Source organism: Phalacrocorax carbo, chromosome 2, assembly GCF_963921805.1.
Source record: "Phalacrocorax carbo chromosome 2, bPhaCar2.1, whole genome shotgun sequence".
NCBI lineage: Eukaryota > Metazoa > Chordata > Aves > Suliformes > Phalacrocoracidae > Phalacrocorax > Phalacrocorax carbo.
The window spans coordinates 6,581,016-6,602,615 of record NC_087514.1 but is presented as its reverse complement, the minus strand read 5'-3'; the positions used below and the strand labels follow the sequence as shown (position 1 = coordinate 6,602,615).

General features: G+C 41.7%; 1 protein-coding gene across 1 annotated transcript in view; it reads right to left on the bottom strand.

Annotated features, from left to right (window-relative positions):
- The window catches only part of FAM135B (family with sequence similarity 135 member B), a 149,847-nt gene that overhangs the window by 76,251 nt on the left and 51,996 nt on the right, over positions 1 to 21,600 (bottom strand). Inside the window, 1 exon segment of the mRNA XM_064442042.1 lies at positions 2,498 to 2,637. Within this exon segment, the coding sequence (XP_064298112.1) occupies positions 2,498 to 2,637 (140 nt within the window).

Below are 21,600 nucleotides of genomic sequence, written 5' to 3'. Positions count from 1 at the left end.
ATCAACAAAACTACCCTAACACCATGAGGAGGAAGCATACTGCTTGCTTAACATTTCATAATTCCAACTCTGACAGCAGAAACTACATGGAGCGTGAGAACTCAGCGCTTCCATTACCTGGTCTAACTTCCTTGTCCATTTATCATAACTTCCATTTACAGAAAAAGCAGTGAATAGGTTCTTCACCCTCAATCAAAAATCTCCACCATGACACACAATTGGCACAAAAAGGATTTGCATATCTTGTGTGTTAACAAGTTATGAACAGAGATAATATATAAAACCTTTTACAAATCTCTAGGTGTTTTGCTAACACCGCATTGCAAGGATCACATGCAACAGAGATAACAGAGATACAAAACCTTCTCTGAACAATAATTGTGTCTATAGTAGGTTGGCACACCTTGGTCTCTCCTATATCTATATCAAATATGTAAATTTGTGGAGGGCAAGACATCAAAGCAGAAAAAAGACACCTGGGAGCATCAGGCAGAAGTGAATTGTGCTAATGTGCTCAACACGCAAAATGTTTTACAGACCTTTATTTTTTGCGTTTGATTCTTTAGAGTCTTTTCAGCAACTGATGTGGGACCAACAGACCTGTTTATCCTCTTATTCTACACCCCTGAAAAACCAAAGCAACTTCACCAGAGGTAATGAAGTTTTCTCTGTACAAAACCATTCTGTAAATAAAGAATCGGGCAACTCTCCTTTTCCCAAGGGACCTCTTATGAAAAGACAAGTGTGAAGCACACAGCACATTAAGAGTCAGAATGAGGTTTAGCTGTGAGGAATCTTGCGGGATCTTTTATTTTTCCTTCATCATTTTGTGGGGTGCACAACTTTCTGGAATATCAATGCAAAAATCATCAGAAATCATCCCTGCTCAATGCAGTGGAAATTGCTATAATTTGAGGGGAGGGACTTTTAATCAGAGATGTTCCACTGAGGAAGGATAAAATTAATATTCAATTAAGCATGTTGGAACATTTTCCTAACAAATATTGATAAACTTGCATTCAGTAATTTTTCATATAAACACAGAACAGCAATTCTATGGAGGAACAAACCAACCTACCAAACAAACAAACAAACCAACAACACAAAACAAAACAACCAAACCAAAACATCAAGAAAAAAGTGGGAGTTAAAGGGAAGCATGTGAAATGAGCTTAAATTAGGTTCTCCAGATGTTTTAATTTAGAACTATATATAACCCACGTATATATGGGTTGAAATCAGACAAAACAGGAATTTTAAATCTCTTCATGCTCAAATACAAAGTTATACAAGGAAGGACAGGTGAGAACCTCTGGCCCCAAGTTCAGCACACAGCATTTGATTCACACTGGCTGCATAACAAATTTTGATGGCATGCTGATTTTGCAAAAACAGCTGATGTCCTGTGTGCTCTCATTATCAATGAGAACAAGTACCAATATGCCATATATTTTGTAACAGTCCTTGTGCTGGCAAAGCACAGCAGTGACACTTTGGGCCAGGCTTGAGTGCCAATCCACCGTGACATTTTCTCCCCTTTCTATTTAAGAGTCCAGTAAAACAGTACTCTCCGTACCCTAAAATTGCTCCTTTCTTGTAGTTCATGAGAACAGGAATTATCACTGAAAGACATTAGTTTCACATCATTAAGAGTAAGCTAAAGGTATCCTACAAGATGGGTGGTTCAGATCATGTACTTCCCTTGTGCATGTGCTCACGTTGGCTGAAGGAGTGGATGCTGAGTGGCGAGGAGGATCTCAGTATGAAACCACTCTAGCTGAGACATGACAGAAAGCAAAGAGGTTGTGTGTGGACTATAGGGAGGGTAAGCTCCAGCAACTCTGCCATGCACTCATGTAATCTGAAGCACTAAGGAGAAGGGTGAGGAGACCTCTGAGTGGTGGAAAGGGACCGGTAGCCTGGTCACAGTATTGTCATTGCTGTAGCAAAAAACAGTCACAAGGAAAGAGGAGGAGGAGAAGATAACAGTAATGGATGGTAGGAGTAGAAGCTGGTCCAAGTAAGATGCAGATTTCTGGCTTTCTTAGGTGAGGTTGGTCTACACAGATATGTAAATTAAGTGATCTAGTGCACAAATGACAAATTATGGTTGATACACTTGAGTTTCTGATATATTGATTTACCAGTATATGTCAACGTCTTATTCCACCGGAAAGCCAAAGTATAGACTACTCTTCGTAACAAGCACAGTGCAGAGGATCTATTTGACGTAATGTAGATATTTATAGTGTTTGCATTTACAAATAAAAAAATCACCCCAGGCACCCTTGTTGGCATATGTAGTGATGGGTACAGGACAGCTGATCTCATTCTAATGCAGGTGTTGGTATTTGGTCATGCCTTTACCTCTACCAGCTACATTGATGAGACCTGTGACAGCACAGGGACCCATGACAACTTCTCATATGGAGAGATCTGTGCAAAGGAGACCTAAAGTTAGGTAAGAGGCTTTTATGTGCATCTCAAGACAACTCACCCTTTCACCATCCAGAAGCAGGTGCACTCTGAAGTTCATTGATTCATTAAGAATGATCTCTTCGTTTCTGTACAAAATCTGAAATATTCTGCTGTAAACGTTGTTTTCATGAACACAGGCTGAGCAAAGGCTGGAATCACCTGCACAAAACACAGACAGATCCCTGGTGTGATTTCTGCAGGGAGGTTATTTTTCTCCCACATTTTTACTTCAGGTTATCTAGGCCAGTTTTATTAGATCTTGTGTACTTGTAATTAAACACTTGCATTCTCAATAATTAGTGGTAATGGAGCAGATTGTTATTGTGGGTTGGAGGTCCCCAAACATGGTATTTAAAGAAAATAAATGCTAAACTATAGGCAGGCTGGATTTCAAAATGAGAATAGCTGACCCTGTGACAGCACTTACCCTATTAACTTTATTTCTAATGAAAGATAAAATGTCAAATATCTTCTAGGGAGGTTTGCTACCCAGCACCATGAGGACTGTGGGTGTTAACCTGTCAAATTTCATCTTTTATCTGCAATGGGCATCTTTCAGAATTGAGAGTTTTCTTGTCATCTCTGGTGCTGCAGAAGTTACTATCTGGGAGGGGGACAATAACTAATAGCAGGTCTCGAATGTAGAGCCTGGAAGTGCAGAGGCATCTGAAGTTAAAATACAGAAAAAGAAAAAAGTAGCCATTTTTTCAAGATGCCAAAAGTCCTGTGTAACCCTTCAGGCCCTTGACCCATGTAAGAGCTCCCAGTCTGACCCATACAATGGGGATTAATCTGAGGAACTCAAGAACCAAAACCCTAAACTTCTCCACATTGAATTCAGACAGTCAGTAGCTTCATCTGTGTGCTGATGTATCACATCATCTCAAATGAACTTCATTGAAACTCAGGTGGAATTTTTCCTTCCTAAGTTTTAGGTGCCTCCAGCATATGCATTTTGGTTTGGGTACAATGGAGCCTATGGAATTTAAGACATCATTCATCTGACAAAAAAAAAAAAAAAGTGCATGCTTTAGACTGAGGCAAATTTTGGTTGAAGTCTATTGCTTATTGAGTAATTCTTGTTTCACTAACAGGAGAACAGTGTGACTTACTTAGCTGTACAAACCCACATTGGAGGCAACAATATTTACTATTCCTTCCAGAATTCCTTCCAGAGGAGCCTGCGATGACTGTGTGACTATTTAATGAACAACTGGGCACTTGAGTTAGGTACTTTCAAGCTGTTTCTTGGCTGTTAATCAGAATCCCTTGCTAATTCCAATTCCATAGCCCCTGAGAAAAAAACTTCTTGCAAAATTTACTCAGAGTTAGTTTTGTCCCTCTCCAGCATCCAGTGTCGTAGGAATCTGAGCTTTTGAAATATAGCCCTTTAGCAAATGGTATTTTGGAACTTTCCTGACCAGGCGTGCTTAAAAAAGGTGTACCAGTATCAGTGCTTCAAAAGAGACAGATCTGTGATCATCAGGAAGCCAGCAGCCACATGCCTTTTACAAAGAATAGTTTTTCAGAAGGTATTTCTGGGAATTTGGGCCTTTGCCCAAATTCCAAAAAATTGTTTTGAGTCCATGAGCTGTGGCAAGATAAAAGTCCAGGTCAGAAAGTCTTAGGGACTGCTGGTTTGTCAGGAGTTTCAAATCAGGACAGGCCTGTTCTGCTGTGCTAAAGCTACTGCTTTGCTTTTCAGTGCAAGAATCATAGATAATTTGCAATCAAAAGTCAGTGAGTCCAGACTGACAGAAGACTAAAGATTTCCTGAGGTAAAGTTTTGTTAGGGAAAAAAAAAATAAGAGAAAGGACTTTAAAAAAAAGAAAAGCACTAAAGGCCTCTGTAGACAAATGAATGGAATTTTGTCATTATAATGATTAGTTATTGTGGCGCCAGTCTGCTGGAACTGGAATAGTGTAGACAAAGAAGTACCTTTGTCTTTCATATGGGGCAGGAGGAAGAGTTGATTAAATACCAATAAGACCAATAAGACTTGAGCTAATTAATTAGAAGGACCATAGTGCTGTCATCCAGACTACATTCAAATAATTTTCCTGTTACTGACATTTACCAAGCACACCCAGGAACGGCCTAAGTGTTTCACCTTGTTATTGTCTTTCCATCACATATCCTGCACAATGGTTATGCATAAGTCCTGACAGCCTAGATAAATACACATTTATTCCTTGTGCTACACCAGTTAGGCTAGAATGTTTCAGCCTGATTAGCTCTTCTAATGCATGCACCTCATATTTATTTTAATTTAAAACTCATCATATTATAGACACTGTAAAAATCATATTAGAGGTATAATGCATTCTTATTTCTAGCTGGCAGATGAAGGAAGCTTTATGTTATTTGATTTGGATATTGATATACTGGTATTTTTCTAGTTGGAAAGTTTAATGTAATTTTCTCTTCAAACACACTTCTGCGCAGACCACTCCTCGTGTGTAATTGCTTTAGGAGCTAGATTTGCAAGGTGGCATAAAGAGTAATTTCTTTTGTTGGAAAGGTCGAGTCAAAGACATGCTACAACGCTTAGGGTCGTCTCAAATCGGTGTGAATGAGTATGATACTAGAGGGCCAAAAATTGCTCCGTTTTAAGCAGGGGGATCTACCTTTGCAGAGATCTAGCAAAGAACTACAGCAGATGAGTGCCTGATCTTTTCCTAAACACAACCCATCCCTGCCTATTTCAATGGCCGCAGCCTGCTTCTTTCCCTCCTAAAGTATGACATAAGGCTGTGGCGGGAGTCTTCTGAGAGGAGCGCTTGGCAGCACGAATATGTCTTAGTAATGCTGACAGCAATGCAGACATCCTGCCTCTCAGAGAAAAGGGGAACAACATCTACATAGATATTGTCCTTCAGGCAGCAGCACTCACTGATGTATTCTGTGCTTTAAGGTACAGACAGGGACCAGGCTGTATGACTGTGCTCCAGCTTCTTTCACTAACAAGAATTGGTACCTGCACCAGACATACTCTTCCTTAGTATACTAAGCATACTCCATGAAAACATTATCATCCCGGTAACTTTTACTTGTTCCTGGGATACCTTCTAACACTCAAGTGTCTCTACACAGTGTCAATAAGGTTGGCTTTTGCCATGGCTGACACGTTCAGAGATGGTTGCTGGCAGGAGACATAGCAGATGTACCCCCATATTCACACAAGTACCTCTGTCTTTCAGCACAAAGCGCAGGATGGTGTGTGAGAGAAGCTTGACACTATAGGCATTGCCAAATCTCTTTCTAGCATAACCTTGGTTACGCAAACAGCTCTAAGCTATGCCTGCACTGCTCAGCAGTCACATGCAATGCAAGGAGGCCAGACATAATGTGTGGAAACTGCTGGGAGCTCTCACTCCCTGGTGAGAGCTGGAGTTAAGACTGTATTAACCTGCATCTAGCTCTTTATTCCACAGTCTCAAAGGCTTGAGCTTTGGTGAACTCAACAAGGAAAGTCTAATTTTGTGGTAGTGAATTTCCCTGCTAGGAGGTTTATTTGTGTCACTTGCAGTGTCCCCTAAGCTAGAAGGAATCTTATTTTCCTGTCTCCTTTTCCTAAGTGGCTATTCCAATTACTGCTTATCTTCTTTGGGTTGAATATGTCTTCAAATTATCAGGAAAGTGAAAGAGCTCTCAGGGCTGTAACATCTATCATTCATCACAAGCATGAAGAGGAGGGTTGTGCTCCACAACCATGCATTTCAGAGAATGAGAAAAGCCTGTTGATGCATCTCTCTCTTTCTGTTCTTTCCATAGGAAATATACTGCCATCCAACCACCACCCAGAGCAATCCCTTTGCAGGTTATTGAGTAATGGTATTTTAAAAAAAGGAAGGGAAACAATCATAGAATCATAGAATGTCCTGAGTTGGAAGGAACCCTCAGGGATCAAGTCCAACTCCTGTCCCTGCACAGGACAACCCCAAATTCATACCATGTCTCTGAGGGCCTTGTCCAAGTGCTTCTTGAATATAGCCAGCCTTGGTGCGATGATGCCTCCCTGGGGAGCCTGTTCCAGGGCTCCACCACCCTCTATGTGAAGAACCTTTTTCTAATACCCAACCTAAACCTCCTCTGGCACATATTCCTGCCATTCCATCAGGTCCTATTATTCACCCCTTTAAAGAATCAGAGTGAGGCTTTGCTATTTAGATCCTAAAGGCCCCTGAAAACATCTGCCCAGATAGTCTTTAGAGGAAGGAACTGATGGATAGGTGACCTGTAAACAGATTTGTTACTTATCCTCAGCCTAATTTAGTGAGAATAGAAACTATTTTGTTCTGACAGCTACTGCCAGTAGGAAGGCACTGGTGGGAGTGGGTGTTGTGTGTCTGTGGCATATGTGCAAAAGCCCCTGAAGAATAGGATAGGATAGGATAGGATAGGATAGGATAGGATAGGATAGGATAGGACAGGACAGGACAGGACAGGACAGGACAGGACACGATACAATACAATACAATGCAATGCAATACAAATTAGAATTAGAATTAGAATTAGAATTAGAATTAGAATTAGAATTAGAATTAGAATTAGAATTAGAATTAGAATTAGAATTAGAATTAGAATTAGAATTAGAATTAGAATTAGAATTAGAATTAGAATTAGAATTAGAATTAGAATTAGAATTAGAATTAGAATTAGAATTGAAAAGGAAAGAAATATATAGAAAAGGAGCAGAGCAGAGCAGAGAAGAGAAGAGAAAACAGTTCATTTTTGCATAATGCCTCCGAGCATGTAATGAGAGTTGAGATAGGAAAGTAGAAAGAAGTAAGCAACGGATAAGAAATTCTGGTTTAACACCTTCAAGAAAAAGCACTGGAACCTGAAGGACACCACCAGAAACCATAGCCTCCTATAGAGACACGTGACATCTAGTCAAACTCACTTAACTATAGTTTTGCTGCTGGTAGTAGGTATAATTTGATAAAGTTGATAATGAAATCAACTTTATCTGACTGATGTGCTACTCTGTGTTTTGAAGGGGTGTGTTGTGCCAGAACAGAAGCTTGCCCTTCTACTTGAAGGACCCACTGGTACATCAACTGAGAGTATTGCCAGGCCAGGCTGGCAGCATCCCTCAGCTGGTGGAAGGCTGTGACAGGAACCTAAGTTTTCCTGATTTTCAAATGTTCTCATTTGTGTCATTTCCCCTGGAAAGGGGAGACACACCACTTCTATTCATGTGAGGAGAGGAAGACATTTCTAGCGAAAAGTAATTAAAAATGTTGATATTATTCTGCAGGTCAGGGCAGTTGCCCTGACTTTTCTAAGATCATAATATACACACCTGACAGATTAGCATTCCTTCTCCCAAACTCCACTGGCCAATTATCCCAACTGTCCAAATATCCCAAAATCTTAATTTTTCAACTCTGAACTTTTGTAGGATCCTTCCTTTGCTTTCACCATGCCTAAATTATCTTACTTTTTCCCTTTAAATCTCCTTTATTTGAACCATCCTTTACTCACTTTTTTTAAACCTCTATAAAAATGGTTTGAGAAGTTTTGTAGTTGTTCTATGTCAATAACATTTCCACAGAGCAAACAAACAATGAACTCACCTTGGCAGAATCAACTGACAATGACACGAGCATATCTCAACCTCTGATTTCTGTCAAGGAGAGACTTTGAAATGGCAATGTCTGGTGTAGCTGAGACTTGATGATGAATGATTTCCCTAGAGCTACCTAAGTCATATGAACCCTTGCTGTTTGCAAAGCAACAGGATTGGCCAGTTTTTATACCCTCTGCAATCTGCTTGGCGTGTAAGTGATTAGCATGTTCCAATCTCAACAGCTAGATTCTTTCCATAATTACATTTTCAACTGTGCTTCCTCCTGATGTCTATAAATGTCAAAGAAGACTGGCATAAATGTTAACCAACAAACCTTTTTGAGGAAGGTAGGCAGCCCAGTCTGAGACCCAGATCTGCCCAAGAGTATTGGCACAATCTGAACTTTGAAAAATGCTGGAGTTTTGTTTGTATTTATTTTTTCAGGGCTTTAAAACAGGTAAATGCCTAATCTCACAACCCCTAACTCAGAACTGTTGCATGAGTTCTGCGTAATGTTTCTACGATAGGAGGGTACCTTCAAAGCCATGACTGAAAGGCGGTATGTTTTAGAGAGATTCTGAAGAAAAAACAACAGTTAGAAAGGAAAAGGCTCTCAGCTGTAGTACTACAGAGGCCATGCACAGCGAGCATGATCATCATTGCATGACTTTACATTACTTTTTAACTCTGCTTCCAACAGGTACCAGAAGCATCAAGAAAGCCTTGGAATTAGCTCCTTGGTTTATTTTAAAATCAATGACCTTGCTAAAAATTACTTTAAATAATGTTAGATTTCCCTTCACAACAAGGAGTGTGAGACTTAAATGAAATGTGAAAAACTGTTCTCCAAAGGAAACACACTAAAACCTCCTTCACAGCGAATTTTCTCCCATGGAATTTTTCTGTTAGACTGGTCGGACTTGGCTACAGCTTTGCTGAGAATTACATGGGAAAACATCATAGTTATATCCCCCTGTTACCTCTGCTTTGAGTATACTTCAACTTCTGGGTTTGGCAAAGAAAGAGCAGAGATAAGATTTACTCTGACTCTGTTCTCTATTCAGTAGCCCAGAGAAGCAAGGTTAATCACTACTTTTTCAAAATAAGGAAGGAGGAAATGTGACGACTCAGTCCTGATGCTCTGCTGTGGAGAGATTACATTGCTTCCGATTCCCCATGTAAGGCAGAGAACAAAGAAAGTAATATTTTTTAATTCTAAATATAAAATTACAACTCCAGGGAATATGGCCTTTCAGAAGGATGACCTCAGGTTTACATCATGCTTTCTCCAGAATTATCTCTCTATGGTTTATTGAGCATTGTGTGAAAGGTCTAAAATGAACAGGGAGTGATTATACAGTCAGGAAAAAATCCATATAGAAAACAGATCTAACCAGATCTAGCCTCTTTGATGCCTTTACAACTATAGCACTGGAAACAAGATAATTATTCAACTGCTGGCAACTTCTCTAATCTCTCTTGCTGTCTGAGAGAAGCAGTATTATTATGCTGCTGTTCAGATAAATGGGAAAGCAGGGTTCTGTTATGTTTTGTTTTAATGAAAGAAATGCTTTTCAATAGTGCGGGGAAATCAAGATGCTGCAGTTGTAAACAGAGCTTTACTGTAAATATTTCTTTATGAATAACAGTGTACACTTAAACATTTATATTTCAGATTAATTCAGAGCCATAAGAAGCATCTCATAGCCTCTATACTTGGGTTCTCACACAAGAAAATCTCAGAGACATATGACACCTTTGAATGTAGATAGGTCACTCATGCACAGACAGATGAAGGGCATTGCAACGCACTCACTTAAGAAAGATCTGTGAGCGTTTTGAAACCTTCCTACCCCCAAACCTTATGTTACTACCCACGCAGACAAGTTGTGTCAGCAGTTCATGTGATCTTTCCTAATCTGCTTCAGCGGAAAGTCAACTGTTGGTAAATCACAGCAGAAGGCAGTCTAAACTGAGCTAGATGTCCTTGCCTTGAAGCGGATTGAGAGCAACCACATAGTCTATTAACATAGGTGAACAGGGAGGACAATAATAAATGGGTATAGATAGTGTTGTCTTTAAAATCTCAGTCTGCAATAGCTGTAGATCACATATCTGTAATCTGAGTGATCTCTACAGCACACATTGTCCTGGCTTGTACTGTCATTAACATAACCCAAATTGATCTAGTAGTTGACTACCTCCCTCTCCCATCCAGGCACATACTTTGGGCTGTCCTGCCTCTTGGTCTTCAGCATCTGAAGTTCCCACTAGCCTCATATGGAGAGTTGGCTCTTGTTCAGAGTCCCTACAAAACAGGTATGGGTTTTCTCATTCCTAAGTTTCCTTGTCATCTAGTCTCTTCTGCTATTGCCAAAATGCTTAAACACTTGCAGGCCATACTAATTTTGCTATTTTTTAGAGAAAATTGAGACTTGTGGGCATTCCTCGAATAAACAGTATGCCGTCTTGCTAGAACCCAAGCTCCATACTGCAAAATATAACCAAAGGATACCAGAAAATCTTGTGCAAATAACCCTGTTTATCTAACTTGCTTTTTTTCCTTTACCATCTGTTGCAGCCATATGTCTTCTTAAATAAGAGCTAATTATAGGTCTCCACCACAACTAATCAAATAGTGGTAACTGTTGCAAACTTCAGCTGGAAAATTAATTTTTTCTTTATAAAAATTCCCCCCAAACCAGACACTGAGATGGTTGCCTTTCTATGGTTTTCTGGACTTGGGTACACAGTAGTTACAGTTGATGCACACATGTCTGTGTTAACATATGGGAGAAATTCATAACAAGCTGGAGAAATAATAAAAGCCAAAGTACAGTTCCTGCCAAGCTCATTCAGAGGGGAGACTTTGGGACAGAAAGTGACTGTGTCTAATAAATATCCACTTATATGTACTGTAGCAGAGTTCTTATGGTTTCAAATTTTCCTTCACTGCCCCTGTGCTGTTGTACTGAGTGAAAGAGAGAAAAGAAAAAACCCTTTCACAAGATTATCTGGCTTTTAGCACTAAAGAACTGGAGCAAAGGATCCAATACTAAAATTAAATTTTGGAAGAGAGATTCCATCCCATTTAAAGAACAATAAATCTCCTAATGAGCTCAAATAAGACAAGATTTGACTTTCATGTTCAATGGACGTTTGTATAAACGTCCATTTGTAAAAACGTCAATTTATACCATTCACACAAATGTTTTATAACTGCCTCCATTGTCAATGTCATTCTGAATTGCTGTGTAATGTGAAAGGACTGAAGGATAAAAATTAACCCAGTCCTAAATATGGTATGAAGGGTTGAAGTGCCTTTTAAAAACCCCAAACTCTAAATAGCTCTTTCAGCATCACAAGACTCTGGCAATTTCAAACAGTCATGCTGACCTTCCAGGAAGTTTAGAACAGTTTTGCCAGAAATTTGGATTAAAAAAAATAAAGAAAAACACCAACCCCCTCAATCCCTGCCCCCCCCCCCCCAAAAAAAAAAATCCCAAAACCCAACAGGGAAATGGAAATAGCATGTTTTAAGTTAATTCATTCCAGCCATCAAGCAAGTAGTTGTTTCCCATTATAAATGCCACAACCTCTTTGTGTAAATGAGTGGTGCACATACATAGAAGAAAGCTAACACTTCCACGATTTAATTTCAACTAGTCTTTTCATCTGGCTACCAATGGGAAGATTTCCTTCCACTTTTCTCACTACTGCTCACATGATGTTTTGACAACAGGAACACCACAAATGTTTAAAGGTCCAGATAAGTAAGACTTGAAATACGTATAAAAAATGTGAATATATGCACTTTACAGACGCTTCAAGCATGGATATAACATTAGGACCCACCTGTTATTTCCTCAGTGCTGCATAGCGTACCTGGCACCATCTCATCAACGCAACAGCAACTGAAGCAGAAACGTCTTGAGCTAAAATCACAGACTTTAAGTCACACTGGAAATTAAAGATTTCCCAGACAGGACTGTAACACTTTCAAGTCCTCTGATCAATGGTATGGATTGGGAACTAAATGCTCTCCTAATGTACTATTGCAATGCTTGCTGTGTTCAAGATGATGGATGGAGGACATACATTTACCAAACTCTTATCTTCAGCATTATGGCCAGTTGCACTTCACTCAGAGGGTAAATCATCGTGAATTAAATATGTAAAACATTTTGTGGAAGTCTAATTAAAAATCAGACAATAAATCTAATTTGTCAGATGTAAAATGTAGTCTTTAGGTTCCCACTGTAAAATAAAAAGCCTGAGGATAAAGGACCTCAGGCTCCCACTGAAAGAAGCCACCACTGCTGGTTAGTGTTTCTGAAAAACCAGGTAAGTTAGCTAGGTATTTAAATACAGGTTCCTGAACCTCACTCTAGATCACCAAAGTAAACACACAAAAAAGTCTTCAAGACCTTACAGTTTTTCCAGTTTGTGTGCAATCCCAGTCAGGAGGTCTTTCATATCCTTTCTAGGATCAATTTCAGAGTTAAATTAGGTACAAGAGACCTGTTTCCTTAGCCCCTGCACCTGAGGATCTTTCATTCTACAGGCTGCAGCTTCAATTTATAGTGTGAAGTTCAAGGTGGGTTTGTCACATCCACATTCACAAAGCAATCCCTCCACTCGTGCAGGTAGACCTGATCAGATCCATTACTCATTCAGGAGAGACCTGGTCCTAGTGCCCAGGTGGTCTGTGATTCAGACCACTACCTTTGGTGTTTGTGTACAGTGGGAGAAAAGGCAGAAACACACATACCTCCTCCTTACTTGCCCATTAAATGGATGGAAGAACTTGCTGAGTTCCCAGGGCAAGCTAATGAGCTATAAATAAGATGTTCCTCTTCTGACCCCATTTTGTTCCACAGATTACTTTACAATCTTTCTTCTGGAGACATTTCACATGTACAACACTGGTTTCTCAAGGTGACGAAATACAAACCAGCCTCCAAAAAGGCAGTGAGCATGAAGGAGATTGGCAGAATCAGACCACAGATAAGTTATGTCAGGGCCTCGTATTTTGAACACAAGTGTCATCACAACCCTTGAAGCAGACAGGTGGCACTTAGATACTCAAGCACAACTACACAAAGACAATTTTGTCTGCTTTTTAAAGAGGTTAAAGGAATAAAAATTTCACCTAAATACTAACACACATGCACACAAAAATATATTGTAGTTCTATTTGCTGAAAAATATTTTCATGTCAAAAATAAAACCAATATATTACAAAGTAGCTTCCAATTAAGCAAACTATATTGCTAATCTGTAATAGGGACTGTTTCCATACAAGCTATAAGCTTAACTGAAACCCAAAATGTTCTTCTGCATGTTTTGTATCTTTTAAACTTTCCTTTGAGCAGATGTTTTAAAACTTCCCATCCATCTGAGACACAAGATTGCTCCTTTCCTAGGTCAGCCACTTCTTGTCTGATTAGTGATTTAAGTGCTGAACTGTCTATACAGCCCAGCACAAAAATACCATAGAATTATTTTTTCTTATTAATTTGCTTCTCCAATTAGATTCCATCAACCTCTGCCACTACATCAGTTAATTTTTTTTTTCTTTTTATTTATGTACATTATCTTAAGTGAAATCCTGTAGCTTTATCTGGATCACACATGCACATAAATCAGCAAGAGACAAATCATACTTTGTCAATGCATGTCAGGCACAAGCCATTTGGCTTTCTGTCTGGGATTTCATTAAACTGCATTAATGTTCTCTCTGTCTGTAATGTGCAAAGAGTATCATTAGCTGTTCTCTTTCTTTGGGCTGTTTTCTGGTAAGGCTATTCATGGCCTTCAGTCTGAGATAAGGGTCATTCAAGAAAAGAATCTATTATCACTTTCTGAACAGCCTGTCTTTATTTGGCATAAACTTTGCATACATATAATGGTCCTGCAGTAAGCTCTTAAATGGACTAAGCTATATAAGACACAGAGTCCTAAACCTAACCCTATGTACCACTCTCAATAAAACCTGTCTAAGACTTTGAAACTGAAATGGGCCAAATCCTGTCTGTCCAAAAGATCTCATACAAACTTCCCTATACTCAAAATTTTAAATGCTTTTACCTCTCCAAGACAAATAAAGGTGCCAAAAAATATCTTATTACCACCACATTATAGAGAGACACTTGCACAAAGTTATAGTACATTGCTCAAGGTAATCCTGAAAATCATTGGCAAACTGGGAATGGGCTCACATCTGGTGTGAAGAAAATCCTGTATTTACTACCAAACATACATATGCACTGCTGTTTTATAGGGCATCACACTGCAGGAGTATGTGGCTACACTAATGCTATTTGCCCAGTTGTGTAGGGATGGGGTCAGGAAGGCCAAGGCGCAGCTGGAGCTGAATTTGGCAAGGGATGCAAATAATAATAATATGGACTTTTACAGGTATGTCAGCCAGAAAAGCAAGGTTAAAGAAAGTGTACCCCCCGCCCTGCCCTGGGGAACAAAATGGTGGCCTAGCATCAACAGATGAGGAGAAGGCTGAGGTACTCAACAACCTTTTTGTCTCAGTCCTTAATGGTAACCTCACTCCTCACCCCTCCCAAGTTGACAGACCACAAGATGGAGACTGGGGGGCCTGGGGGTGGGGTAAAGCTCTGTAAGGGAAGATCAGGTTTGCTGACACCTGAGGAACCTGAACATACACAAAACTATGGGACATGATGAGACGCATCCCAGAGTCCTGAGGGAATTGGCTGATGTCATTACCAAGCACTCTCATTAACTATTGGAAAAGTCCTGCCAGTCAGATGAAGGCCCTGGGGACTGGAAGAAAGGAAAGATTGTGCCCATCTTTAAAAAGGGTAGAAAGGAGGACCCTGGGAACTACTGACCTGTCAGCCTCACCTCTGTCCAGGGAAGATCATGGAAATATCCTTCTAGAAGCTATGCTCAGGCTCACGGAAGACATAGAGGTGATTCAAGGCAGCCAGCATGGTTTCACCAAGTCCTGCCTGACCAACCTAGTGGCCTGCTATGATGGAGTGACTACATCAGTGGACAGGGCAAAAGCTACAGATGTCATGTATCTGGACTTTTGTAAAGCCTTTGACACAGTCCCCCGCAGCATGCTTCTCTCTAAATTGGGAGATATGGATGGAGATATGTTGGGTGGAGCGTTTGGTGGATAAGGAATTGGTTGGATGGTCACTTCCAGAGGGTAGTAGTCAATGGCTCGATGTCCAGATGGAGACTAGTGACAAGTGGTGTCCCTCAGGGGTCCGTACTGGGACCAGTGCTGTTTAGTATTTTCATTGATGACATAGACAGTGAGATTGTGCGCACCCTCAGCAAGTTTGCAGATGACACCAACCTGAGTGGTGCAGATGACACCCCAGAAGGATGGGATGTTATCCAAAGAGACCTGGACAAGCTGGAGAGGTGGGCCTGTGAGAACCTCATGAGGTTCAACAAGGCTAAGTACAAGGTCCTGTACCTGGGTCAGGGCAACCCCCAGTATCAATACAGGCTGGGGGATGAAGGGGTTGAGAGCAGCCCTGCAGAGAAGGATTTGCGGGTACTGGTGGATGAGAAGCTCAACATGAGCCAACAATGGGCACTCGCAGCCCAGAAGGACAACCATATCCTGGGCTGCACCAACAGCAGCGTGGCCAGCAGGGTGAGGGAGGGGATTCTGCCCCTCTACTCCGCTCTGGTAAGACCCCACCTGCAGTGCTGCGTCCAGCTCTGGAGCCCTCAGCACAGGAAGGACATGACCTGTTGGAGCACGTCCAGAGGAGGGACACAAAGATGGTCAGAGGGCTGGAGCACCTCTCCTATGAGGACAGGCTGAGAGAGTTGGGGTTGTTCAGCCTGGAGAAGAGAAGGTTCCAGGGAGACCTTATAGCAGGCTTTCAGTACTTAAAGGAGGACTACAGGAAAGATAGGGACAATCTTTTTAGCAAGACCTGTTGTGACAGGACAAGGGGTGGTGGTTTTAAACTAAAGGAGGGTAGATTTAGACTGGATATAAGGAAAAAAAACTTCACAGTGAAGGTGGTGAAGCACTGGAACAGCTTGCCAAGAGAGGTAGTGGAGGTCCCATCCATAGAAACATTCAAGGCCAGGTTTGGTGGGGCTTTGAACAACCTGATCTAGTTAAAGATGTCCCTGCTCACTGCAGGGGGGTTGGACTAGATGACCTCAAAAGGTCTCTTCGAACCCAAAGCATTCTGTGATTCTATGATTCTATGATTCTATTCAGACAGAACTTGAAAGATCTGCATTCCCATGCTATCACCGTCTTCCTGAGAGACATTAGGCAAATCATGAGTTATCTGTGTGCCTCAGTTTCCCATATATTAACTTTTCCTTCACTTTGTGTCTCTTTTAACCAGTCTGTGGCTGCCATTTTGAGCTGAGTTTTATTACAGTACTTACTACACTGCTCTCAGCTGTTGCATCTAACTCGTCTGAGAAATACTGCTGAACCTGGAATACAAGTCTTTAATGGAATCCACAATAGATAAATTGTGCAAATATTTACCTAGATGTTTTTTTGTCTAGTGACAATCATACTCATAAGTTTTTCTAAATGTTTAATAAAATCTTGGCTCTATTTCCTCATCCTCTAAAAATATCCATCAACATTCCTAATAATTTTGGAAGCAATAATCCCAAGTGCACTTCATGGAGACAAATACACCTCCCTGATGAAATGTGAAAATATTCAGGACACATGATTTGCAAGATTTGAAGTCCACGGGGTCATTTCCCGGAGGGATTATAACTTCTTACAAAGTTCGCAGAAGGTGGCAAATCAGGCCTATGTTGCAGCTGCTCACAGCTCCCTTCTTAGCTTTTAAACTCTTTCCCAGAGAATAATAAAATGAATAGTATATATTCAAGTGACATAACTTTGGAAACAACCCATGATTTCTGCTGCTGCATTTAAATTAAGAAAAGGAATGTAAGTCCATTGTTCCTCTAGATTTTGGTCATAGGAAAGTCTGAGAGAAGAACAAATATCAGAGATCCCAACTAGCAAAAATTGCAGTCCTGTAACCAGAAAAGTATCTATAAAGTACGGTCAGAAGACTCAAAATTTGTAAAAACAAAGTCCCTTCTGTTTTCAATACTTATACAGATACCATAAACCACGCAGATGTTTTCCATTAACCAGGGAATAGTGATTTAGTTTAAGATTGTTATCATATAATCGTAGCATCATTAAGGTTGGAAAAGACCTCTAAGATCAAGTCCAACTGTCAACCCAACACCACCATATCTCTTAAACCATGTCCCGAAAGTGCCACCTATACATGTTTTTTTGAATACCTCCAGGGATGGTGAGTCCATCACCTCTCTGGGCAGCCTGTTCCAAGGCCTGAACACTCTTTCAGTAAAGACATTTTTCCTAATATCCAATCTAAACTTCCCCTCGTGCAACTTGAGGCCATTTCCTCTTGTCCTGTCACATGTCACATTAGAGAAGAGGCCGACACCCACCTCACTACAACCTCCTTTCAGGTAGTTGTAGAGAGCGATAAGGTCTCCCACCAGCTTCCTCTTCTCCAGACTAAACAACCCCAGCTCCCTCAGCCGTAGCTCCTAGTAAGACTTGGTCTCCTCACCCTTCACCAGCTTCATTGCCCTTCTCTGGACACGCTCCAGCAACTCAATGTCCCTCTTGTAGTGAGGGGCCCAAAACTCAACACAGTATTCAAGGAACAATCTCACCAGTGCTGAATACAGGGGGACAATCACTTCCCTGCTCTTGCTGGCCACGCTGTTCCTGTTGGCCTTCATGGCCACCTGGGCACACTGCTGGATCATGTTCAGGCAGATGTAGATCAACAGCCCCAGGTCCTTTTCCTTCAGGCAGCTTTCCAGCCACTCTTCCCCAAGCCTGTAGCATCGCATGGAGTTGTTGTGACCCAAGTGCAGGACCCAGCACTTGGCCTTGTTGAACCTCATACAATTGGCCTCAGCCCATTGATCCAGCCTGTCCAGATCCCTCTGCAGAGCCTCCCTACCCTCCAAGCAGATCAACATTCCCACTGAACTTGGTGTCGTCTGCAAAATTCCTGGGGGTGCACTCGATCACGTCATCCAGATCATTGATAAACATAAAAAACAAGACTGGCCCCAAAACTGAGCTCTGGGGAACACCACTTGTGACTGGCTGCCAACTGTATATAACTCCATTCACCACAACTCTTTAGGCCCACCCATCCAGTCAGTTTTTTACCCAGTGAAAAGTACACCCATCCAAGCCATGAGCCACCAGCTTCTCTAGGAGGATGCTGTGGGAGACAGGATCAAAGGCTTTGCTCCAGTCCAGGTAGACAACATCCACAGCCTTTCCCTCATTCACTAGTCGGGTCACCTGGCCATAGAAGGAAATGAGGTTGGTCAGGCAGGGCCTGCCTTTCATGAAGCCATGCTGGCTGGGCCTGATCCCCTGGTTGTCCTGCACATGCCTGGTGAGAGCACTTAAGATGAACTGCTCCATAGTCTTCCCTGGTACCGAGGTCAGGCTGACTGGCTTATAGTAACCTGGATCCTCCTTCCAGCCATTCTTGTAGTTGGGTGTCACATCAGCAAGCCTCCAGTCATCTGGGACCTCCCCTGCTTAACCAGGACTGCTGATAAATGATGGAGAGTGGCTTGACAAGCTCCTCTGCCAGCTCCCTCAGTACTCTCGGTGGATCCCATCTGGCCCCATAGACTTGTGTGTGTCCATGTGGCACAGCAGGTCATGAACTGCTTCCTCCTGGATTATGAGGGGTTTGTTCTGCACTCTGTCTCTGTCTTTCAGCTCAGGGGGCTGAATACCCATGGGATAACTGGTGTGACTATTAAACACTGAGACAAAGAAGGCTTTAAGTGCCTCAGCTGTCTCCTCATCCTTGGTGGTGATGTTTCCCCCCACATCCAATAAAGGACGGACATTCTCCCTGGCTCTCTTTTTGTTGTTAATATATTTGTAAAAATATTTTTTTGCTATCTCTTACAATGGTGGCCATATTTAGTTCTAGCTGGGCTTTTGCCTTTCTAATTTTCTCTCTGCAAGACCTAATGAGATCGCTGTACTTTTCTTGAGCTGCCTGCCCCTTCTTCCAAAAGTGGTAGACTCTCCTTTTTTTCCTGAGTCCCAGCAAAAGCTCCTTGTTCAGCCAGGCTGGTTCGTCTTCCCTGCTGGTTCATCTTACTGCACTTGGGGACAGCCTGCTCCTGTGCCTTTAAGACTTTCTTCTTGAAGAACGCCCAGCCTTCCCTGGACCCTTTTGCCCTTCAGGACTGCCTCCCAAGGGAGTCTCTCAACCAGTGTCTTCAAAAGGCCAAAGTCAGCCCTCCAGAAGTCCATAGTAGTGTTCTACAGATATGAAGGAGAAAAAAAATAGAGTGCATTTTCCATAAGGCTTTTCCACATGCCCATGTCCTCGTAAGGATGGTTGTCCTTGAAAAGTAAAGCTATGGGAAATCATATAAGAGCCTATGGATATGAATCATAGGGAAAAGACTAAGACTTAGCTTGTTCTTATTTAAAATTAATAGAGGGAATTTAAAGACTTGATGGGAACTTTCCATGCAGGCAGAAAGAATGAAAAACTGTGGGTAAATTGGAAAACATCCAAAATAGTCTTGGCAAGAACCTTTAGCAGAAATGGTAGAAAACCTTAATAAATTATAAGGAGAATAAAAAAAAAAAAAAAAAGAGAAAAGGGAGGAAGGAAGATTATAGGTTTTCTCAGACTAAATCATCACTTGTATAACAAACACCTCACTGCATGAGCTGTTCAAATTTCCCTGGTTTCTGGGGAAAGATGTGCAATATTGTATTGGACATTTAGTTGCTTCCTTAATGTTCCACAAGCAGATTAATTTCTTGAGGGATCCATATGCAGTCCATCATTTCACTTATCTTTTTACATCCCTATTGAGATAACTGGATATTCCTATGCATCTTATGCGTCATCACCTGGAGAACTACAGGCCAATCAGTCTCACCTCTGTGCCCAAAAAGATCATGAAGCAAATCCTCCTGGAAATTATGCTAAGGCACATGGAAAATAAGGAGGTGATTTGTGACAGCCAACATGGCTTTATTAAGGGCAAATCGTGCCTGACAAATTTGATGGCCTTCTATGATGGTGTTACAGCAGTGTGGATAAGGGAAGAGCAACTGACATCATCTACCTGGACTTGTGCAGAGCATTTGACACTGTTCCACAGGATAATCTTGTCTCTAAATTCGAGAGACATGGATTTGATGGATGGACCACTTGGTGGATAAGGAATTGGTTGGATGGTCATACTCAAAGAGTAGTGGTCAATGGCTTGATGACCACGTGGAGATCAGTGAGAAGTGGCGTTCCTCAGGGGTCAGTATTGGGACCAGCGCTGTTTAACATCTTTTTTGGTGACATGGACAGTGGGATTAAGTGCACCCTTAGCAACTTTGCTAATGATACCAAGCTGTGTGGTGTAGTCAACATGCTGGAGGGAAGGGGTGACATCCAGAGGGACCTGGACAGGTTTGAGAGGTGGGCCTGTACATACATCATGAGGTTCAACAAGGCCAAGTGCAAGGTCCTGCACATGAGTCAGGGAAATCCCAAGCACAAACACAGGCTGAGCGGAGGATGGATTGAGAGCAACCCTGAGGAGAAGGATTTGGGGGTACTGGTGGATGAGAAGTTCAATATGAGCCAGTAATGTGCGCTCACAGCCCAGAAAGCCAACTGTATCCTGGGCTACATCACAAGAAGTGTGACCAGCAGGTCGAGGCAGGTGATTCTGCCTCTCTACTGTGCTCTCATAAGCCCTCACCTAGAGTACTGCATCCAGCTCAGGGACCACCATGATAAGAAGGACATGGACCTGTTGGAGCAAGTCCAGAGGAGGGCCACAGATGGTCAGAGGGCTGGAGCACCTCTCCTGTGAAGACAGGCTGAGAGAGTTGGAGTTGTTCAGCCTGGAGAAGAGAAGGTTCCAGGGAGACCTTATAGCAGCCATCCGGTACCTGAAGGGGGCCTACGAGAAAGCTGGAGAGGGACTTATTACAAGGACAGGTAGTGATAGGGCAAGGGGTAATGGCTTTAAACTGAAAGTGGGTAGATTTAGTTTCGATATAAGAAAGAAATTCTTCACTATGAGGGTGGTGAGGCACTGGAACACATTGCCCAGGGATGCAGTGGATGTCTGTGGAAGTTGTGGATGTCCCATCCCTGGAAATGTTCAAGGCCAGGTTGGATGGGGCTTTGAGCAACCTGGTCGAGTGGAAGGCATCCCTGCTGATGGCATGGGGGTTGGAACAAGAGGATCTTTAAAGTCCCTTCCAACCCAAACCATTCTATGATTCTATGATCTTTGTCCACTGTTACCAAATTCAACACTATTTGGTATCAGCAAGTTTCAGAGGCTCAATGTATTGGCAAAGATTTCCTTTGATGATGCTTAAGTTTGTGGTATTTCAGCATCCTGGATACTCCTTTGTTCCCTTTCTGTCTGAAAGGTTGAATTCAGACTTAGAATTAATGTTGTTTATAGGAGAGGTGCAGTCAAG